The 21,786-nt window shown below is 53.3% G+C and overlaps 1 protein-coding gene across 1 annotated transcript in view; it reads left to right on the forward strand.

Moving 5' to 3' along the window:
* PTPN5 (protein tyrosine phosphatase non-receptor type 5) overlaps positions 1–17,722 on the forward strand; it is a 58,527-nt gene extending 40,805 nt beyond the window's left edge. The window contains exons 4-15 of the mRNA XM_069566530.1: positions 3,926–4,119; positions 4,668–4,775; positions 5,017–5,094; positions 5,575–5,816; positions 6,957–7,146; positions 9,783–9,867; positions 12,664–12,743; positions 12,928–13,065; positions 13,599–13,709; positions 15,765–15,925; positions 16,008–16,121; positions 16,545–17,722. Of these exons, the coding sequence (XP_069422631.1) occupies positions 3,926–4,119; positions 4,668–4,775; positions 5,017–5,094; positions 5,575–5,816; positions 6,957–7,146; positions 9,783–9,867; positions 12,664–12,743; positions 12,928–13,065; positions 13,599–13,709; positions 15,765–15,925; positions 16,008–16,121; positions 16,545–16,638 (1,595 nt within the window). The 3' untranslated portion in view covers positions 16,639–17,722. The remainder of the gene's footprint in view (positions 1–3,925; positions 4,120–4,667; positions 4,776–5,016; positions 5,095–5,574; positions 5,817–6,956; positions 7,147–9,782; positions 9,868–12,663; positions 12,744–12,927; positions 13,066–13,598; positions 13,710–15,764; positions 15,926–16,007; positions 16,122–16,544) is intronic.
* The last annotated feature ends 4,064 nt before the right edge of the window (positions 17,723–21,786 follow it).

Here is a 21,786-nt window from a genome sequence, read left to right on the forward strand (position 1 = left end):
TTTCCCAATATCAGGGTCTTTTCCAGTGAGTCAATTCTTTGCATCAGACGGTCAAAGTATTGGAGTCTCAGCTTCAGCATCAGTCCTTCCAATGAATATTCAGGGCTGATTTCCTTTAGGATGGACTGGTTGGATCTCTTTGCAGTCCAAGAGACTCTCAAGAGTCTTCTCCAACACCATAGTTCAAAAGCATCAATTCTTCAGCACTCAGCTTTTTTTATGGTCCAGCTCTCACATCCATACATGACTACTGGAAAAACCATAGCCTTGACTAGACGGGCGTCTTTGTTTTTTAATATGCTGTCTAGATTGGTCATAGTTTTTCTTCCAAAGAGCAAGCATCTTTTAATTTCATGGCTGCTGTCACCATCTGCAGTGATTTTGGAGCCCCCCAAAATAAATTATCTCACTGTTTCCATTGTTTCCCCCATCTATTTGCCATGAAGTGATGGGACTAGTTGCCATGATCTTAGTTTTTTGACTGTTGAGTTTTAAGCCAGCTTTTTCACTCTCCTCTTTCACTTTCATCAAGAGGCTCTTTATTGCTTTGATTTCTTTCATAAGGATGGTATCATCTGCATATATGAGGTTATTTTTATTTCTTCCTGCAATCTTGATTCCAGCTTGTGCTTCATCCAGCCTGGCATTTCACATGATGTACTCTGCATATAAGTTAAATAAGCAGGGTGACAATATACAGCTTTGACATTACTCCTTTCCCAATTTGAAACCAGTCTGTTGTTCCCTGGTTCTAACTGTTGCTTCTTGACCTGCATACAGATTTCTCAGTTGACAGGTAAGGTCGTCTGGTATTCCCATCTCTTGGAGAATTTTCCACAGTTTGTTGTGATCTACACAGTCAAAGACTTTGGTGTAATCAATAAAGCAGAAGTAGATGTTTTTCTGGAATTCTCTTGCTTTTTTGACCGTCCAACAGATGTTGACAATTTAATCTCTGGTTTCTTGCCTTTTCTAAATCCAGATTGAACATCTGGAAGTTCACAGTTCACGTACTGTAGCTAATTCTTCTTAACTACAATCAATCAATAGATATTAGAAACCTATTATTTGTTTTAGTTCTATGCTAGGTACTATACTAACATTATAAATTTGAACACATAAAAACCATTATGTATTATTGCACTGGAGAAGGGCATGGTGAACCACTTCAGGATTCTTGCCTTGAGAACCTCATGAACAGTATGGAAAGGCAAAAATATATGAAGATGAACTCCCCAGGTTGGTATGCTCTTCTCCAATATGCTACTGGAGAAGAGTAGAGAAATAACTCCAGAAAGAATGAAGAGACAGAACCAGAGCAAAAACATCACCCAGGTGTGGATATGACTGGTGATGGAAGTAAAATGTAATGCTATAAAAAACAGTATTGCATAGGAACCTGGAATGTTTGGTCCATGAATCAAGGTAAATTAGAAGTGGTCAAACAGGAGATGGCAAGAGTGAACATTAACATTTTAGGAATCAGTGAACTAAAATGGACTGGAACGGGCGAATTTAATTCAGATGACCATTATATCTACTACTGTGGCCAAGAGTCCCTTAGAAGAAATGGAGTAGCCCTCATAGTCAACAAAAGAGTCTGAAATGCAGTACTTGGGTGCAGTCTCAAAAATGACAGGATTTTAAAAAATGACAGGATAATCTCTGTTCATTTCCAAGGCAAACTATTCAATATCACAGTAATCCTAGTCTATACCCCAACCAGTAACACCAAAGAAGCCAAAGTTTGAACATTTCTGTGAAGACCTACAAGACCTTCTAGAACTAACACCCAAAAAGGATGTCATTTTCATCATAGGGGACTAGAATGCAAAAGTAGGAATTTAAGAGCTACCTGGAGTAACAGACATATTTACCCTTGAAGTACAAAATAAAACAGGGCAAAGGCCAACAGAGTTTTGCCAAGAGAATGCACTGGTTATAGCAAACATCCTCTTCCAACAACACAAAATTCTACACATGGACATCACCAGATGGTCAGTACCGTAATCAGATTGATTATATTCTTTGCAGCCAAAGATGGAGAAACATTATACAGTCAGCAAAAACAAGACCAGGAGCTGACTGTGGCTCAGATTATGAACTCCTTATTGCCAAATTCTGACTTAAATTGAAGAAAGTAGGGAAACCCACTAGACCATTCAGGTATGACCTAAATCAAATCCCTGTCCAGGTGGCCTAGTTCAAACCCACCACTTATTAGCCTCTCTGCACCTCATCCTCCTCTTCTGTAAAATGAGGATCACAGGAGTGCCAACTTCATAGGGTACCATGAAGTGTGAATATATTAACATGCACAAAGCACTCAGAGCAGGGCTATGTTCCAAGTATATTATTTTGCTGGCCGTCTGAAGGAGAGACGTGGGTTGCCAGGTGTGTATGACGGGGAGGACCTGCTTTAGGAGACAAATGATGGAGTTCTACAGGATGAGTAGGAGTTAACTTGGCAAAGTGTTTTGGAGGCAGGTGAGGGGAGCAGGATGTTGGAGGGATGATCCTGGCAGAGAGGACAGGATACTCAGAACACAGCGGGAGGGCTCTTTCCCTGGGAAGAGAGGGAAATAACTGGCACAGAAGTTCAGGCATCTCCAGGACCCAGCGCTCTGCTCCACACTGTTGATCCAGGCAGTGGGAGAGGCTCAGTAAGTATTTGTCATGTAAGCAATCGAGCATGCAGACATGGTGTCTTGGCTATGACGATTCCAAGTCCCCCATCCAGAAAAGGAGTCTATTGTCCCACGTACATAATATGTGAACTGTCCCAACCCCTCACTGTCAAGCTATACACATCTGTTTTGCTGGTCCCTCTCTCTCTCTCTCTCTCTCTCTCTTTTTTTTCTGCCACACCACCACATGGCACGTGGGATCTTAGTTCCCTGATCAGGGATTGAACCCGCGCCCCCTGCATTGGAAACAGTCTTAACCACTGGACCACTGCCAGGGAAGTCCCATGGTCCCTCTCTTCTTGGCAATAGACTAGACGGTGTCAGTTTGGATGGGGAGTTCAGTAAGGTGGTGCTGCTGGAATCCCCCACTCCACTGGGGCCTCAGCTCTAGCCCGGTGCTGTTCAGACTTGTTTAGTGGTGGCACCTTGTGTTGAGATGATCTTAGAGGATACCCACTATATGGAATGCGACCGAACAGCTTCCATGGCTGAGGCTTGGGTATGGGGACTCAGAGCACCTGGTCATAGCTGGGTCACCAAGAAAAATGCCAGAGCTCCCTGAAACACAGAAAGCCAAGGGAGGAGCTTAGCCCCCGCTTTTGAGGTGTGGAAACTGAGGTCCAGAGAGGAGGGGGTGACTCTGCCAAGGTCACACAACCAGGGACAGACCCAGAACTGGATCCCAGACATTTGACATCAGCTCTGCTACCCCAAGGTTTTGCTCCACTGCCACCTGACCACCCCCACTCCCCTAGTGTGGTGTCTCAAGGTGGGGCAGGGGCATGTGGCTCTGACCTTGTCAAGTCAGAATACAGAGAATGAGAGAAAAAACCGGGAGGGCAGGCGTGGGTGAGCTGTTCAGGGTCACGGCCTGGTTACGCTGTGCCTTTTTTTCCGTCTCTCTCTCTTTTAATTGAGTTTGAGGTGGTTGTTTTTTGTTTCCTTAAGAAATGTGAACAGAATGAAGCTGCGTAAACACCACAATGTTAACTCCGTGAAAAACCTCCTGCCATTTTAACTCTGTTACTGGAGAAATAAAAGAGAAATAATTTGTCCACCCACACTTAGCTCTTTCTGACGAAGGTAGGTGAATATTGCTTTGCTAGTCGAGGGTGACTGCTGGAAGTGGAGCCAGGCTGACTGATCTTGGATTAAGAGGAAGCCACTGCAACCCCAGCAGGAGCAGCCCGCGGGGTCGGCAGGGCCCGGGTCACCGGCCATGTTGTCACCTTCCGCAGGTGTCCGCCAGCCGGTAGGGATGGAGCCGCTGGACCAGGCCGAGGCACCCGCGGCCTCACAGAGAGAGATGCCACCGCCCCCACCTGCTTCACCGCCCTCGGAGCCAGCTCAGAAGCCGCCACCTCGAGGCGCCGGGAGCCACTCCCTCACCGCCAGAAGCAGCCTGTGCCTGTTGGCTGCCTCCCAGTTCCTGGTAAGGACATCACAGGCCTCGCCGGGCCTGGAAGGAGGGCGGGCTGAAGGACGGCCTCCACTTCCTCCCCAAGATGGCCGCCTGGGGACACAGAGGAGTGAGGGGCCTTCCCGGCGTCCCTCGTGCCTGCGGCCATCCGGCTGGCGTGAGAGAAGGCTGGAGTTCCAAGCCACAGCCTTGAGGGCTGAGCCCCTCATGCGCTGAGCTCAGAAGCAGGGATGCAGGCCCAGCCCCCAGCCCCCCATGGTCCTGCGGGCGTCTTTCTGAGGACTTCCTGTCTCTGCAGGCACCTCTAGGAGACTCCCTGTGATGTGTATACCTGGTGGGGTGGTGGGACCCCCTCTGCGAAGGCTCCCTTAAGTCACATTTTCTCCAGGCAAAGTCCTATGCCCTTGGCCTTTGTGGCACAGTCGGACCTTGGTGGGGGTGCGGGCGGGGTAGGCGGTAGGTTGAGGCTCCAGGTAAACTCTTGAGGGTAGGGGAACGGGGAGATATGGGGGCAAGGAGGCCAGACTCCGAACTCAGTGCACTGGCCCCGGCCACCCCAGCTCGCCTGTGGGATGCTCTGGCTCAGCGGCTTTGGCCCCATCTGGACACAGAACACCACAGACGTCGTCTCCTCTGCGCTCACGTTCCTGGAGCGGCTGGGACCCGCGGTGAGTAAGCTCCAGGGAGCCCCAGGGTAGGAGGGAGCGCTTGGGGGCCTCCAGCCCCACCAGCCCCCGCCTGGGGCTTCTTTGAGTTCAGATGATAACCCTGAAAGGCTTCTTCCTGTCCCCTCCCCAGAACCAGGTACAAAGTTCTCAGAGCCTCAATCTTACCCGTGCTGAAATAGATGAGAACGCGCCCCCACCCCCCACCCGCATCACCCTGAGCTGTTTGTCTGATGTTCCCCAGGCCTGGCTGGGCACTGGGACCTGGGACATCTCCAGTCTGCTGCTGGTCTCTCTCTGTGTGATCCTCGTCACCACCCTGGTAAGGCTCCTCCTGACCCGACCTCGCTGCTCCCCTCCCGTGACTCCAAGACCCAGTCCCCACCTTGTCTCCTTTGACCTACGGACTAGATGTTGTGGGTAGAGCTGAGGAGGGGCACCTGTCTTCTTCCACCAATGTGCCCAGGCTGGGGTGGAGAGAGGCCCCTTCTTTCTCAAAATTGGTTTGCAGTGTTCTTGGCTGGGGAAAGGAGCTGAGACAGTGTGAAAACCGGAGTAGGAACACCCCACCCCACTAACAAAGCTTCAAAGCATAACAACCTGAGGGTTGGGGAAGGAGGGGGCCTGGAGGACATCTAGGTAGCCTCCCATCTAGGTGAGTGGTGGTACTCTGCAGACAGTTCCCAGGAGGACAAGCCTGCTCCAGACACATGGAGGGGCAGGGAGCTCAAGACCCTGGGCATGCCATCATCCGGGGACTGCTGCCAGCATGGTCCATGATGCCAGTTATGTCCCCAACTAGGTGTGGCTCCTCCTGAGGACTCCCCCAGAGCCATCCAGCCCGCTGCCCCCCGAGGACAGGCGCCAATCGGTAAGCCGTCAGCCTTCCTTCACCTACTCGGAGTGGATGGAGGAGAAAGTCGAGGATGACTTCCTGGATCTGGACCCCGTCCCTGAGACCCCTGTGTTTGACTGCGTGATGGACATCAAGCTGGAGGCTGACCCCACCTCCCTGACCGTCAAAGCCATGGGTCTGCAGGAGAGGTGGGTGCAGCAGAGGTGCATGGAGCTCTTAGCTCCCTGTCGGAAGGGCAGACGCCTGACTCTGACTCAGTGCCCAGGGCAGAGCTGAGCTCATAGCCCCACCAATGCAGACATGTGCTCTTCAGGTCTGATTCATGTAGATCTGAATGCCCCAAAGTGAACACGAAGAAACGTTACTGCACACAGACATGTAGGCATGCACAGGTGTGCACACGTGCACACTCACACATACAACTCTTGTGGCTCGGATAGGTTTCTTTACTGTAGGACTTGTTGGGAGCCTTTAACATGCTTGTAGTCATTGTAGATTGACAAGGGATTGTGTGTAGCCTTCCTCAAAGTTATCCGACCACAGAACCCTGCTTTCATAGTGTCTCGTAGGGTTCCACACAGCACATGTTGGGAGGTGTCAACACCCTCTGCAGAGCCTGGCTGGGTTAGCTAGATCCCACCAGGGTTGTGTTGTCCACATGATGTCATGGAAAGAGCACTGGAGGAGGAGTCAGAAAACCTAGGTTTTTGTTTCAGCTCTGCTACCCCCTTACTGTACGTGCTTGGGCAATTCTTATCCCCTCTGTGGCTTTCAGTTTCCCTTTCTAGGTAATGAGGGTAATGGGCCACTAGACTCTGAACACAGCAGAGTCTGCTCAGTCCACTCATCCTTGCTCAGCTGTGCTACCCCTGGGATCCCGTCTTTCCCGAGCCTTTCCTGGATGAGATGTCCTTGGAGGCTGCGGCCCTGGGGGCTGGGGTACTGAGGGTGGAGCCCTGCTTCTCTGCCCCAGGCATGTGCCCTCTCGGTGAGCTTCCCCTGGCTCTGGGAGCTGTCTCTGGCAGGGGCACAGGAGAGTGCAGGGAAGGACTGTACTGAGGGGCCTCACATGGAATCTTTGGGACTGGGGCCCAAGCCCACACGCAGTTAGCTACTCTGCTGCATGGGGCAGGAGCGGGTGGCAGGCTTAAGCCTTAGAGCTGAGCCTCATGCTGTCTGTGTTGGGGTTACGTCATGCCCACTCCTCTCCCTGGGACCCATCAGGTTCCCACCCCATCTGCCGCTCCCTCATCCTCCTGCTCCAAGGCCCCCAGCTAATGGCCCTTCCTGCCCCTGATACTCACTGCCCCCCTTCCCGGTCCTTCCAGGAGGGGCTCCAATGTCTCCCTGACCCTGGACATGTGCACACCAGGCTGCAACGAGGAAGGCTTCGGCTATCTCATGTCCCCCCGTGAGGAGTCAGCCCGAGAGTACCTGCTCAGCGCCTCCCGCGTGCTCCAGGCCGAAGAGCTTCACGAGAAGGCCCTGGACCCCTTCCTGCTGCAGGCAGAATTCTTTGTGAGTCCCCCTGAACCAGTGCCCCCACAGAAGGCAGCCCTTTATGCTCATGTTGGTCCCCCAAGCAAGGCTTTGGAACAGGGTACCCCAAACTCAGCATCTGATGAACATCATCTCATTCTCACCTCTCCTACTGTCTTGGGCTAGCTGCTTCCTCTCTGGGCCTCAGTTTCTCATCTGGAAAATGGGGATAAAGATAACAGGGGTGTTGCAAGGATTTGAAAGATGCAGAAAGTGCCCATCAGGTGATTGGTGTTTGTGGCATTCTTAAGTCATCATCACCTAGGATTGTCCTCCGGAAGTCTTAGACAGCTTTCTCTCCTCTATTTGGAGATGTGGGGTGTGACACTATGTGGCACCGGGGATTATACCTGGGGCCCAGCAGTGAAAGTGCTGAATCCCAACCACTGGCCCGCCAGACAAATCCCGAAAGCCTTCTCTTCTGACTCTCCCGTTTTCCCACTCTCCTTTTACCTGGCATCACCAAACAATGTTCATCCTCCTTTGAAATCTCTCCAGTTCTGTGGCTCCAGCTTAGGGTGGTCCTGATTACCTCCCCCTCCAGGCTCTAACAGCAGCCCCCTCCTGTTGGACTTTGAGGGGCTTATAAATGACCCCCCTGTTTTACCTGCCCGAGCACTCAACCAGTTAAAAGCTAAGATAGAGAAGATCCCAAAACCACCTTTATTTTTGCTGATAAAGGGTAGGTAAGCTTCTGTTCTTGTTTGTTTTTTGTTTTTCCATTTTGACTGCTCTGAGTCTTTGCTGCAGACCACAGGCTTCTTTCTCTAGTTGTGCCACGCAGGCTTAGTTGCCCGGAGGCATGTAGGATGTTAATTCCCTGAGCTGCGATCAAACCCATGTTCCCTGCATTGGAAGGCAGATTCTTTATCACTGGACCAGTAACGAAGTCCCAATGCTAGGGTTAACATGAGGATTACGTATGTAGCAGTAGTGAGCCTCCTAATACCAACCGCCAGAATGAAGCAACTTTCCTGCCACCCCAGGCGGTGCTGGTACATTGCCAGCCTCACCCCATGGGGGTGCCCTGTAATTCTTTCTTAGCAGGAGGGTCGGAGGAGGAGGAGGAGGAAGTAAGGGGCTAGCGCCCCAAAGCTGAGTTTCTCAATCAGACACCATCCGGTAACTCACCCACCGTGTGGGCAGGAATGGGCAAGAGCCAGGAGCATTTGGAGAGAGTCCCTCCTGGGAGAAGCCTGAGGGATGGGGAACCTGCGTGCCTCCCTCGCAGCTCCCCTTGTCCCAGGCCACCTGCTCCCTAGCAGAACTGGATGGCTCTCCTCTCTGAGCAGCCCTCCATCACCTCTGACCTGCGGCCCCAAAGTCTCTAGTATGTGGTCCAGCCTGCCTTACCTGAGTTGAGCCAGCCCCAGCCGCCTTGTCCAGACTCAGGGCCCCATCCCCACAGGACTGCCCACTTCAAACTTGGCCCTCAGCCCACCCCCTCCCCGCGCCTTCACAGTCATCAGCCCTCACCCTGGAGGCCCTTAAGATGCCTTCCTGGGCTACCCAGCCTGGATGTGTCCCCGTGGCCACACCTCCGCTTAAGGGTGTGTGGCATGTCCTTGGCATCTCCGGTTTCATAGTTCACTGTCAGTTTTGCCCAGAGAGAGAGGAAGTGGGGATGCTCACATACCCACCCCATGGGCACTTCTGCGCCTGCTTTTTATTCTTCTGATTCTCACAACCACCTAGAAAGTGAGTCTCATGATCCTCTTTGTACAAAGTGCATTCTTAGTGTGTCCACAGTGAACACTGTGATTCATGACGGTGAGAGGTGGCAAGGGTGCTAAGGTGTGTAGACAGAGGGAAGGGGCGCAAGAGGACAGTCACTGAGGAGTCATCCCACAAGACCTGGTGGGAGGGGCAGCAGAGAACCTTAAAGGCTGAGAAGGATTAGGGTGATGAAGAGGGATGCGACCAGTGCTCCCCGCAAGTGAAGTGCCGCAAACTCAGACGTGGAGGCTAGCCGGAGACTGAGAGATTAACTACAGAGAAGAGATGGGCACAACTGGAGGGTGGGGGTTTTGAGAGCAGCTGGTGGTAAAGAAAGGCCAGCTCCAAGAAGACCTCACATTCCAGGCAGAAAAGTTCAGACTTGGCGCTCTTGACATGCAGAGTGATTGAGAGGTGCAAATACAACTCTGGGAAGGCCCAGAATGAGGTTGCCTCCCTGCTGGAGAATCAGGGAAGGCTTCTTGGAGGAGGTGTCATTTACGGTGCACAGCAGGGCATGAGAAGATGAGGATGGAATGGATGTTACTACCAGGCAAGCAGCACGACCCAAGGCCCTGAGCGGGGCACCTACCTGGGGTAGGAACGTGAGTCAGCAAAGCCACTCGACGTGGCTGCAGCGCAGGGTGTAGACGAAGGTGGTGATTAGCCAGGTCACTTCTTCCCTGTTCATCCAGCGTTCACTGAGTGCTGACTCTGTGCCAGGCTGGCCCTCCATAAACAGTGGTGGTGCTAACATTCATTATGCGCTCAGCATGTGCCAGGACTGCTCTGGACGCTTTTCATGTGCCCTCACTCATTTAATAGTCGATGTTTGTTGAATGAATGCATGCATCAAGCCAGCCCACAGCTGCTCTCAACCCTGTGCCTTCCTCCTACAGGAAATCCCCATGAATTTTGTGGATCCAAAAGAATATGACATCCCTGGGCTGGTGCGGAAGAACCGATATAAAACCATCCTTCCCAGTGAGTACTCGGCTGCCCCTCACCTGGGTGCCCTTAAACCCTGAGGCCCATGCCCTTAACTCCAGCATGGGCCTCCAGGGTCGCCAGGCAAAGGGATGGAAGGTAGGGGTGCCCGGTGAAGGGAAACACCCCCTTTAGAGGGCAGAGGGCTCTTGGTTCCTTCATACGGCACTCTCCAGATCTTTGCCCTGGACAAGCATTGTGCTGGGCTCTGTGGAAACCCAGAGAAAAAGGGGAACAATAACAGCAGCTCCTAGACAGAGCATGGTGGCTGAAAATTGTGGTCACATCCCTGGTCTCTTCAGAGTGGACAGGTTTTAAAGAGAGGACATTAAGGCTCAGAGAGGTTAAGTGGCTCATCCATTGTCACACAGCTAAGATGTACAGAACCAAGTTTGAAACTAGGCCTCTGTAACCTCAAAATTGAGCTCTTTTGTCTACCTGGAGTTCACTTTGGCTAGATTATGAATCCTCTAACAGGCAGAGCCACCTCAAAAGGGAGCGAGCTGCCTGTCAGGTAGGAAACTCCCCATTGGCTAGGGTATTCAAGCTAGAATGCATGAGTAGTCCCCCTGGAAGGTTTCATAGGGATTTTCCCCCTTTGGGGGTGGTTAGACCAGGTAACCTGATATTCCTCTTTTAGCCCGGGATGTCATTTTCAGGTAACTTTCATCAGGCCCCTGTCTGCCTGTCACTCCTGCCAAGTTCTGGCCCAAGGCCCTAGGACTAGCTTGGGGGGTGACTTATTGAAACCAAATCCCCACAAACCTACTTCACTCAGTTTATGGAGTAAGGAGGCTTTAAAAAAGCAGTTTTGCCATCAGCATCTCCAACAACATGTAAGATGTCATGACTTATTTTTAACTTTTAGAATATCGACTTGTGGTTGCTATGGTTACACAGAGTCTAGGTAGTTCCAGTTAGACAAAGCACCATTTAAGGCCAAGATTCAGGGCTGCTCACCTCTTCCCTCCTCTTGCTCCCCCCTCCACCCACCAAGCCCTACCTGAAGGGAGGGCTTCGGGTACCCCACAGTCTCGGGCTTTGCTGGCCACTCAAAATAGCCACTGGGGGAGTATGAGAGCCAGGCCATCGCTCCATCTGGTCCCCACTGGATTCCTTAGAGTAATCCAGCCTCCAGCCATGCCCTATGCCTGCAGCCCCCAAGCCCAACTGAGAATCTTCACTGTAGCCAACAAGAATTGACCCTGTGCCCTCAGAGACTGGACTGGGGTGGGTGGTAGAGGCCCCTCTAGGATCAAGGACACCCCGAGGCTTGCTTTCTCATTCATTCAGAGGCTACTTCTGGATCCCAATCTGGGTACCATGAGGGGAGGGAGGGGGCCCATGCAGGGCTGCCTGTTCCTCTCCCCTGGTCACACAGAGCCCCCTTCCATTCACCCTCGCCCTTCCCCATACCTGACTCTCCTCCACACCCCTCGCCACAAGAGCTGCCTCACCCCCACCTTCCCCTCCACAAATCACCTGCCCAAACCTCAGGCACTTGGACCAGGGCATGAAAGGGCTGGCGAGGGGAGTTTTGTGGGTATCCCTTTCCATTTCATATTCCAGGTTTGGGATCCTCTTTTTGACCTGTTAATTTAGAAATTGATTTAATTTATACTTGCAGTGATATCAGTAGCAGCACCAACTTGCTCTATAGTGACTGGGTGCTGGCCTAAGTTATGGGTCTGAGGACTCATTATGAACGGCCACTCTTGAACCCTGACAGGATGAGTGAGGTTGTGACGGAAGGAATGTTCCCAGTTTATGGAGGAGGCACAGGGGTACTCAGTGAATGGCCTGCACTGGCACCACCAGGACTTGAACCCAGGCTCGCTGGTGGGCAGTGTTGACTCCTGACTGCTGATGCAGTCTTTGAGAGCCCTGTACGGGGCACACGGGCAGGGCCTTTAGTCCAACCCTCCTTCCACAGGAAAGACCCTGGGGGCCAAAGAAGGGAGGAGATGCAAGCTGGCAACAAAGCTGGACAGAGCCCAGAACCCAGGCCCCCAGCCCCCCCCCCAACCTCCTGGCTCAGTCCCAGCCTCTGCGAGTTTCCAGGACAGACTAAATCAATACAGGGAGGCTCTAGGAGGCAGAGCATGACGCAGTGAGAATCTGCTGCTCTGGGATTTGACAGGTGACTAGATTGGGGTGGGGGTGAACCCTTATGGACGTGTGTGTCGTCTCATCTCAGGCTCAGAAGACTTTACTCCTTTCATTGTGATACTCTACCCTGGCATCCTACCCAAATCTTAGCTATAACGTGCTTTACAATTGACATAGCCCTTCCCATCTGTTTTCTCAATTGTCTTCCCAACAATCCAAGGAACTAGGCATCTTTACCCCCATATTACAGATCAGAAAACAGGCTTAAAAAGGCCATGTGCTTTACAAGCTTACACAGCAGGTTGGGGACTATGTATACTCAAACTCTTGCTGGTCCTGCTGGCTAGGATGTATCCCCTAGGGAATTTCTTACTGTCTGAGCTGTCTCCTCCCCAGAACATGAAGCACAGAGAGGATCAGGCAGCTTAAGGGATGCAGGCAAGGGTGGCCTGGATCCTACACAGGGAGAGAGCCAAGGCCTCCCTGTACCATTCTCTTCAGCCTGGGTCCTCACCTTCCTGAGTGGGCCACAGGGATGGGTCAGTGTTTTGCTTCTGGCAAGGGAAGAAGGAACTTCCGGTCCCAGAAGAAATGTAGGTGCCCTGACATGGGCCAGAGAAGGTGGGCCCACACAAGAGGGATTACACATTCAAATCCCAGCCTCACCTGTCTCCACTACCTCAGACCCTCACAGCAGAGTGTGTCTGACCTCACCAGACCCTGACGACCCTCTGAGTTCCTACATCAACGCCAACTACATTCGGGTATGTAACCCCATCCCAACAGTCTCTCCCTAAAAAGGAGGCCCGGGTCAATGGGGTCCATCCACTAGGCTTGTCCCTAAGTCCGTCCGGTTCCTGCCAGCCCCCAGGGAAGAGGCTGAGTGGGGGAAATGGGCCCCGGGAGCCCAACAAGTAACCCTGATGGCCTGGACTTGGCTGGTCACAGGGCTATGGTGGGGAAGAGAAGGTGTACATCGCCACTCAGGGACCCATCGTCAGCACGGTTGGCGACTTCTGGCGTATGGTGTGGCAGGAGCACACGCCCATCATTGTCATGATCACCAACATCGAGGAGATGAACGAGGTAGGCCCCTCTGGACCTCACCAGGTGTCTGCTGCTTGGTGCCCCGTGCCAAGCATCTTATTTCCGTGTTAATCCTTTCAGCAATCTTGGGAGGTTGGTATGTTCACCTTGCTGCCTTGCCCAGGGAAGGAAATGTGAGGCTCAGAGAGGTTAAGTCAGTTACTCAGAGCCACACAAATAGTCAGAGGCAGAGCCTGGAGCTGGCCTCTCCACCTTCAGTGCTCAGGATCTTAAACACGCTGCTCCGCTGCCGCCCAGCCTGCCAGGGCTGATGCTGGCTACTTCCATACTCATCACAGCCCATTTAATTGAAGTCCCATGAAGGTCCTTCAAACTGAGTATTACTTCCATTTTCCCAGATGAGGAAACTGAGACTCAGAAAAGGGAAGTAACTTAACAAGTGAGAAGTTGAGATTTGAGCTAACTGCAAACCTACTGCCCCATTGTCTGTCTCCCCACTGGCCCGGGACAGGCACTGGGGAGGGCGTGGTCGGGGTGCTGGGAGTATCTCAGCCTGATCTGGGCCCCTGCAGAAGTGCACCGAGTATTGGCCGGAGGAGCAGGTGGTATACGATGGCGTGGAGATCACCGTGCGGAAAGTCATCCACACTGAGGATTACCGGCTTCGGCTCATTGCCCTCAGGGTGAGGCCTGGGGTTGGGCTGGGCTGGGCTGGGAGGAGGGGGCACTCCACAGCCAACAGGGTCCCAGAGGCCAAAATAGCTGAAATTAAGGCATGTGTCACTCCAGGCTTTACTGATGAGCAGGGATGAGGGGAAGAAGGGGTGAGTCATCTTGCACATCAGAGGCAGGACCAAATTCTCAGTGCATTTCTTATCACTGGCGTCTGTCCATCCACACTGTCGTTCATAATGTCTTCAAGTTCGGCTTCAAATGTACCCAAGGCCAAGGCTGTCTGGAAGAGGGGGCTTCAGCAGCTTCCATATTCTGCCTGGAAACATCCCTTCACCTGGGATGCTGGGCTTCCAACCTGTAGTACCGAATCTGTCCACTAGAGGACAGGCGCTTTTTGCTGCATTTGGGTAGCACAATGAGGTTGTGGTTATAGGAAAAAGAGAAGAGGACATAAAAATTATGAGCAGTACAGAACAGCCCAGAAGAGTGTGGGGAAGTATCCTCCCACCCTGAAGATTGTGCTTCTTCCAGGCTCAGCATAATAGGGGAGATTGTTCCTTTGGAGTCAGGAAAATCAGTGCATTCTGCTTTTGAGAAATCTTTGTGAACCCTTTTTGGGGAAAGTGGTACCACTGTAATTATCCCAAAGTCTGGAAGAGGTGACCTAGGTGCCAGGAAGCTGACATCCTATCCAGAAACAGGGAGGTCCACTGATGCTGGCAGCCACAGGGTCTGAATAGGGTGTCAAGGGCATGAGACTTGTTCCTCTGAGCTGCCCCCTCCCACTGGAGAAGGTGAAAAATGGCGTGTCAAGGAGAAGTCAGCCCCTCGAGGGCAGTGCCCAGTAAGCATTTCCAGGATGTAGGTTTGCTCGAGGGCATTTCAGAGGTGGAGGATAGAGGCTGTGGTAGCCCATGGAGCAGCTTCCTTTTTCCCCTGAAAGAGAGGCTGGGCTGCCACATCTTCTAAGTGCTGTGGGACTGGTCAGGGACCACTGGGCATTTACTTTTGTCCGTAACCTTTACAAGCACCTGCCCTGAGCCTGGTTCTGGGTTGGGTACTGGGAAAACACAGAGCTGTCCAAAGCCTGGACTCTCTCCTCAAGGAGCACCTATAAAATGGTAAGTACTGACCTACAAATAAGTAAAAGCACAGAAGAAGGACATGTTGTCAGCTAGGGTGCTCAGGGACGGCTTCCTGGAAGTGGTGGTGCTGAATGGGGTTCCGAAGGATAAGAGTTGGCTGGGGGGCAGACATGTAGAGAGAGCATTCCAGACAAAGGGAAACTAAAAGTAAGGGCACAGAAGATAGAACAGCTCTGTGTATAAATGTACAGGGAATGGGGGAAGCAGAGATTTGATCAACAAACCATCTGGAGTGCAAAGGCATCAAGTACAGGTTCACAGGAGGACTTGGGCTTGGAGAGGTAGACGCTGTACCATGTGTCTTGTTTGCCCGAATGAAGAGTGGGGAGGGTGTGTTTGAGTTTTAGAGCAACAAGAGCTATCAGAGCGTTCTGAGCGGTAGAACAGGATGGGCTGTAGACAGGCCTTCTGGACCACTGTGGATCTGGGCGATCAGAGAGGAGGAGGGGAGGGCCCCACACAGTCGAGAGAACAAAGTGAAGGTGGTGGTGGAGAGGATAGCACTGGAACACTGGCTGGGGGGGACCAGGGGTACTGGTGGGCAGGAAAGTATATTGAGGCAACAGGAAGGGTCCCAGGGCTCTTGTGGGGGTGACTGGGCTATCTGTGAAGGGGCAACCAGGAGACAGGAGTGAAATGGAGAAGGGGCTCTTCACCTCTCTTGGAAGATCCTGGAGTCACTGGGGCAAAACCCATGTGAAGACCAGTGCTGACGCTGCTCACCAGTCCCCACTGCCCAGCTGGCCTCGGGTCTCTGGCTGCTGCCTCTGGGCTGTACGGGGTAGATGGCAGAGGTCCGAGGTCCCACTCCCTGTGGCCTCCCTCCTGTGCTTCCTTCTCCCTTCCCATCTCTATCTCTGGGCTGGTGGCTGGGCTCAGTTCACGTGTATCTGGGGTGGGCCTCTGTCTCCTGGACAGAGCGGGACAGAAGAGCGAGGCCTGAAGCATTACTGGTTCACGTCCTGGCCCGACCAGAAGACCCCAGACCGCGCGCCCCCACTCCTGCACCTGGTGCGGGAGGTGGAGGAGGCGGCCCAGCAGGAGGGGCCCCGCTGCGCCCCCATCGTGGTGCACTGCAGGTGGGTCCTCCCAGACACCCACTGGGGCGTGGCGGGGCTCCCCGGCGGCCCCACCCCTCACCCCCATGCCCTGGGCCCTCAGCGCAGGGATTGGGAGGACTGGCTGCTTCATCGCCACCAGCATCTGCTGCCAGCAGCTGCGGCACGAGGGCGTGGTGGACATCCTGAAGACCACATGCCAGCTCCGTCAGGACAGGTCAGCTGAGGGTGGGACCCATGGGGAGCTGGGGAGCGGGGGAGAGGGCAGCAGAGAGAGCCTGACCTGTGTGCATAGGGTGAAGGTTGGGGGACACACCCCACGGGGACCGACCTGTGGACAGATGGGTGGAGAAGCCAGATCCAGGCAGTTGGTAGCTGGGATGCAGAGGGGAGAGGGACAGAGCTGGTGGACACAGGGGCAGAGGCTGAGAGTGGAGGATCATGCCACCTCTGTCCCCGCTGTCTATGCCAGAGCCAGGAGGGACAGGAAGGGCAGGTGGAAGTGGCTGGCTGGCCAAGGCTGACCTCTCTAAGCTGCACAGAGGCCCTGATGTGCCTCCCAGAGGACTGGCACTCTGTGGGTCTGGGGGCGGCTCCGCAGCCGTTCTTCCATGACCCGGCCCCTTCATCTGTCGGGTAGGGGCGGTATGATCCAGACGTGCGAGCAGTACCAGTTCGTGCACCACGTCATGAGCCTCTACGAGAAGCAGCTGTCCCGCCAGTCCTCGGAGTGACCACACGCCTCCCCGAGGTCCTCTGGTACCTCCCAGCCTGAGTTGGGGCCCTCCTCGCAGCCACACCCAGGGCCCTGCCTCAGGTCCCGGCCTGCTCCCCGTCCCTCCCGCTTCCTCTCTTCAGTTTGCTCCCCCTCCCCCGCTGCCTCGGCCGGACCCCTGCCCCCTCAACATAGCTCTTCCTACTGTACATACTGGGGAGTGGGGAGGGTGGGGGAGGGGTGTGCCAGGCCAGGCCTGGGGCCCCAGGGCCTGACCCAAACCACGTGACCTGGGGCCTCAGTTTTTAACGATGGTTCCACTGCTACTTGATCCAAAACGTTTCCCTGCCGCAACTCCACGTGTCCTGCCGCAGCGTGTTCTGTCTGTCCATCGTCTCTGCTGTCTGTACCGAACACTGTGTCTCCTCAGCCCGGGAGAGGGGTTGTGAGCTCCAGCCCCTCAGGGGCCCTGGCACGGGTGCCTGCCTCAGGCCCCCAGCCCCGCTTCTCCCAGCAGACAGGTTGCACTTTGCCCCTAGTTCCTGGAACCAGGATGGGAAGGAAGGGCCTGAAGACCCCGGAAGTCAGGCACAGGAAAGCCCTGAGGGGTTGGCAGAAAGATCGCAGCTGGGGAGAGGTCTCTGGATGGGGGTGGGGGAGGAGGATCGCATCCAGGGGGACCCCCAGGTATCACACGCCCTCAGCAGGCAGTGACTAGCCTGTGGGGCAATGGTGAGAAAGGGGACACATAGGGGAGAATGAACCCAGGGGGCCTGGGCCAGTGGGAGACGGGAAGCTCTGAGGGTAGGGTGGGAACTCGGCCCCAGATCCGTGTGAAGCACTTTTCTGTGTCGCTTTGGGAGACCCCTCCCAGAAGTCTTGCCGTGTGTAGCTCTGCGTGTGTCCTGTGTTCATGCGTGTGTTGACAGCCCGTCAGCAGGGCGTGCATGACTCTTTGGCAACATGTGTTATCTTGGAGCCACGTGTTTTTATTGGTGACTTTGAATATTTATTCCATGGCAGACAGAGACATTTGGTGTCTTTTTATAATTTGCTCATGGTCATTGAATAGAGCAATAAACGGAGCATTTTGAGCAAAACTAGCTTCCTGGGTCTGTGTGATTGCCTCTTCCCTCTACTTCCTGCCTCCCTGTACCCGCATCTTCTTGCCCCTCCTACTAGTACAGATGCGCATGCGCACAAAGACACACCCACACACAGGCCTTTGAGATCCCTAGTGCCCCCTTGTGTAGCTTGGGAGATAGCGTGAATCCAGATTTGAAATTCCAAAGTCCACTGAGCATAATTCTCATATACCTGCACCCTCGCACCCAGCCAGAAGCCAGGGGCCCTGCAAAGCCACAGGGACAGATGTTGGAGGCTTTCATAGAAGGAAAAGTGGCTGGCAGGCCACCAGTTTCGACAGAGGGGCCAGAGATGCCAAGGTCAGAGCAGGGGGACCTTCAGACTATACAGGCCCCTCCCTGTTGGCCAGCCCACTTATTTGCCCTGCAGGTCCCAACAGCAGCTGCAGCCCAGCAATTTGCCTTGCAAGGCCTGGGCTGAGAGCAGTCCCGCCCAAGGAACCTGGAGAATCTGCCCCTAGACCAAGATCCTGTGCCTTCCAGACACTCCCACTCTATTCTTACCCCAGCCCCCAGGGATGCAGCAAATGTAGCTGTCCTGCCCTTGCTGACAGGGGTGGGTCACCCCAGGGCAAGAGGGAGGCCAGGGCAGGACTGTTGACCCAGGAGCAGGTCCTTACAAGGTCACAGAGCCCTGAGTGGGCTGGTCAAGGGTCTGGGCTGCAGATTTACTGCAGACAATGAGGAAAGAACAGGGGAGTGGCTTAGACAGAGGTCCCAGAGAAGGGGGCCTGTTCTCCAACTAGTCTCCAACAAGAGGATGGGCCCTCCTACCCCTCTGCCCAGATCAGGGGGTTGAGCAGCAAGAGTGGGATGGGGAGGAAGAGCTAACATTTCCCCTTCTCTCCTGGGGGTGGCCCCGTGAGGCCACTCAGGTTGTGCAGGCGCCAAGTGCAGAGCACGGCATGAATGGTGCTCCCTGGACTCTCCCCCAGTCACCCACTCCTGGTCCCTGGAAAACACAGACCTGTTGCTTTGCTCCCCAAGCCCTATTGGACATACACATTACCCTGAGCCCCTCAGCTCAGAGAGGTCCCACCCAGCAGCAGTGAGAACCCAAACCTCTGCACAAAGGAACAGAAAAAGTACCCCAGGACCACCACGCTCGGCCACCTGCCTGCCCAGACCCCTGCATTTCCTCCAGCCCTGGTCCCAGCTACCCCCCAAAGCAGTGAGCCAGCTGGCTGGGGCAGCTGTGGAGCCTGAGTAAGGGGTCACCCCCAGGGGGCAAGACATTTAAGGAACCAGTGACTCCTGGTGGTCACATTGCTGGGACAAAGAAGAAGGAGACTGGTCAGTCTACAGCCCAGGGACCAGCTGGGTCTCCAAAGTCGTGGGTGGACACAGCCCTTGAGGGTTAGAAGGGACTGGTGACATGAAGGTAAGGCTTCCCCCTTTCCTGAGGAAAGGGGCAGAGTCTGCTTTCTGAGCCCAGAGGGGGACAGCAGGAGCTGGGGCTGGGGAGACGTCTCCAAACCCGGAGGGACCAGGTAGAGAGGTGTCATCGGATGAGGGGGCAAAGTTTAGCCCTAAACCTTCTTTCTGGCTTGGAAGAAGGCCTTGGGGTCCTCTGGAAGGGCACTGGACTGGGAGTCAAGGGGCCAGGATTCTAGTCTGAGTGCCCTTGGTTATTTCTCAGATGTCAGTTTCTCATATACAAAAAATTGGGGTGTAAAAACTGCCACTCTGTGGCAAAGGAAATGGCAACCAATTCCAGTATTCTTGTGGAGAATCCCATGGACAGAGGAGCCTGATGGGCTGTAGTCCACGGGGTTGCAAAGAGTTGGACATGACTGAGCGACTAACATTGTGTCGTACCTAAAGATTCCCACATACCACTCTGGTTAAAGAAAAGATGGTATGTACATCTATTCGATGGAATACTGTGTAGGTGTTAACAAGAATGCGAAAACTTCATAAACAGGGATGGAAAGACCTCCAAGGTGTACAAAGTGAAAAGAGGGCTGAATAGCTTGTATAATAGGCTACCTTATGTATTAAGAAAAAGGGGGGAATGAAGACAAAAACATATTCAAATTTGCCGGAAAGAGCTCCAGAAGGAGCATAAAGACCACAGGTGGTTACCTGTTGTGGAAGGCTGGGAGATAGAGGGCCTTGGGAGCAGGAGGGAGCCTCTTTACAATAGATGTTTCTGTTGTTTTGTTTTTTAACCATGTGATTGAATTACCAACTCAAAAATTATGAGAAAGAAAGACTCAACCTCTGTCTTTATCATAGCGGAAAGGAAAGCAGAGCGGTAGGAATGTGCTGTCATTTGTCTTAGTATTCCGCCAATGCCAGGGCTCCCCAGGGCCCAGCAAGAAGATCCAGTTTCCTTTCAAAGCCGGCTCCAGTATGGCTTAGTCAGGAAGTTCCTTCTCAGGTCTGACTTCATTCTCTCCTGATGAAGCCTCCAGCACTGCCCCACCCCACCAGTTCCATGTAGCTATCAAAAGGTATCCTCAGCTCCCTCTGGGCCTTGCTGGGTTCACTGGGTAAGTCTAAACCCTATCTTCTCCCCCTCCAAGGATCTGGAATGGTTTGGGGTTACTCAGTGAGAGGCCCATTGGTCCTTGTAGCCAACCAGGGAAAAGGAGATACCAAGGGAAGAGAAGAGAGGACAGAGGGAAGAGGCTTGCCACCTAACCTCTCCTCACCCTCCCTGTAAACAGTCCTCTCTCTCTGTGTTCACCTGTTCTGTCCCTTCCCCTACCCCACTGTGCGTGCACACACATACATACACAAACATCTCTGAGTCTCCCTCCTGCTCCCTTCCTTGTCCTTCACGGCCTCATCCCCTTCCTGGTCCTCCCAGGTGAGTGCCCACGCCTTGTCACCATGACAACCATTCACCACAAGCAGATACTTCAGGAGCACGTGTCCATGGAGTTCTCCAGCTCTACCACCCACATGCAGACCTTCTCCAAGACAACCAAGATCGTGGGAGGCAAATAGAGTGGGATGGCTGGCAAGGGGGCAGAATTAGGTAGAGGCAGCCTTTCTTCCTCCCATCTTTGTGACCAAGGGACCCCTCAAAAGCCCAAGATACCACCAACAACCCTCCCAACCTGTGCTTCTAATCTGTGATTTGATAAAGCTAAGCCAGCAGGATGCTTGTCCACAAATGCTATCTCCAGGAAAACAGCTTAGGAAAAATCAATCACATGGATAAGTGTAAGTGATTGAACTCTTAATTGCTGGAGACCAAAGCCATAGGCAAATGCACAAATTTCTAATGGTAGAATTTCAGGCATGGAGGAAGTTAGGGAGGTAGCCGCCTTATCTGCTTAAGAATAATGCTGGCCCTGCTCCACTTAAGAAAGAGAAGACTTGGGCTGCCAGTGGAGAGAGGATGAATACATAAACAAGTGACTTGAGCTTCCAGGTGTTCAGACTTGGGGACCAGACTTAAGGGAGGGCAGAGCCAAGGGAAAGCTGAGAAATGGCCTCAGAACAGAAGATTGTTTTAGCCATGTCTCTAGAGGAGAGTGAGTCAAAGATGACAAGGAACCAGGATATCCCAGCCATCCCTCCTTCAGTCAGTCCTCTGTGCACAGAGGTCAAAGCCAGATAAGCAGCAAGTCCCCCTAGCCAAGTGAGGCATGTGTGCGTGCATGCTTAGTCACTCAGTCGTGTCCGACTCTCTGCGACCCCATGGACCATGGCCAGCCAGGCTCCTCTGTCCATGGGATTCTCCAGGCAAGAATACTGGAGTGGGTTGTCATTTCCTTCTCCAGGGGATCTTCCCGACCCAGGGATCGAACCTGGGTTTCCCGCATTGGAGGCAGATGCTTTAACCTCTGAGCCACCAGCAAAGCCCACAAGTGAGGCATAGCAAGTGGAACAGCTGGGACTCAAGACCAGAAGCTTCAAACTCAAGTGACTATAATTTGTGATTCTCAGCCCTGATGGCACAACAGAACCACCTTAATGTACAGGTGGGAGAAGGGAGTAGAAAAAATCAGTGACGTGAGTCTTACCTCAGACAGTTAAATCTGGTAGTGTTTTTAAGATCTCCAGGG

The sequence above is a fragment of the Ovis canadensis genome, chromosome 21, assembly GCF_042477335.2.
Source record: "Ovis canadensis isolate MfBH-ARS-UI-01 breed Bighorn chromosome 21, ARS-UI_OviCan_v2, whole genome shotgun sequence".
In the NCBI taxonomy this organism is placed as follows: domain Eukaryota; kingdom Metazoa; phylum Chordata; class Mammalia; order Artiodactyla; family Bovidae; genus Ovis; species Ovis canadensis.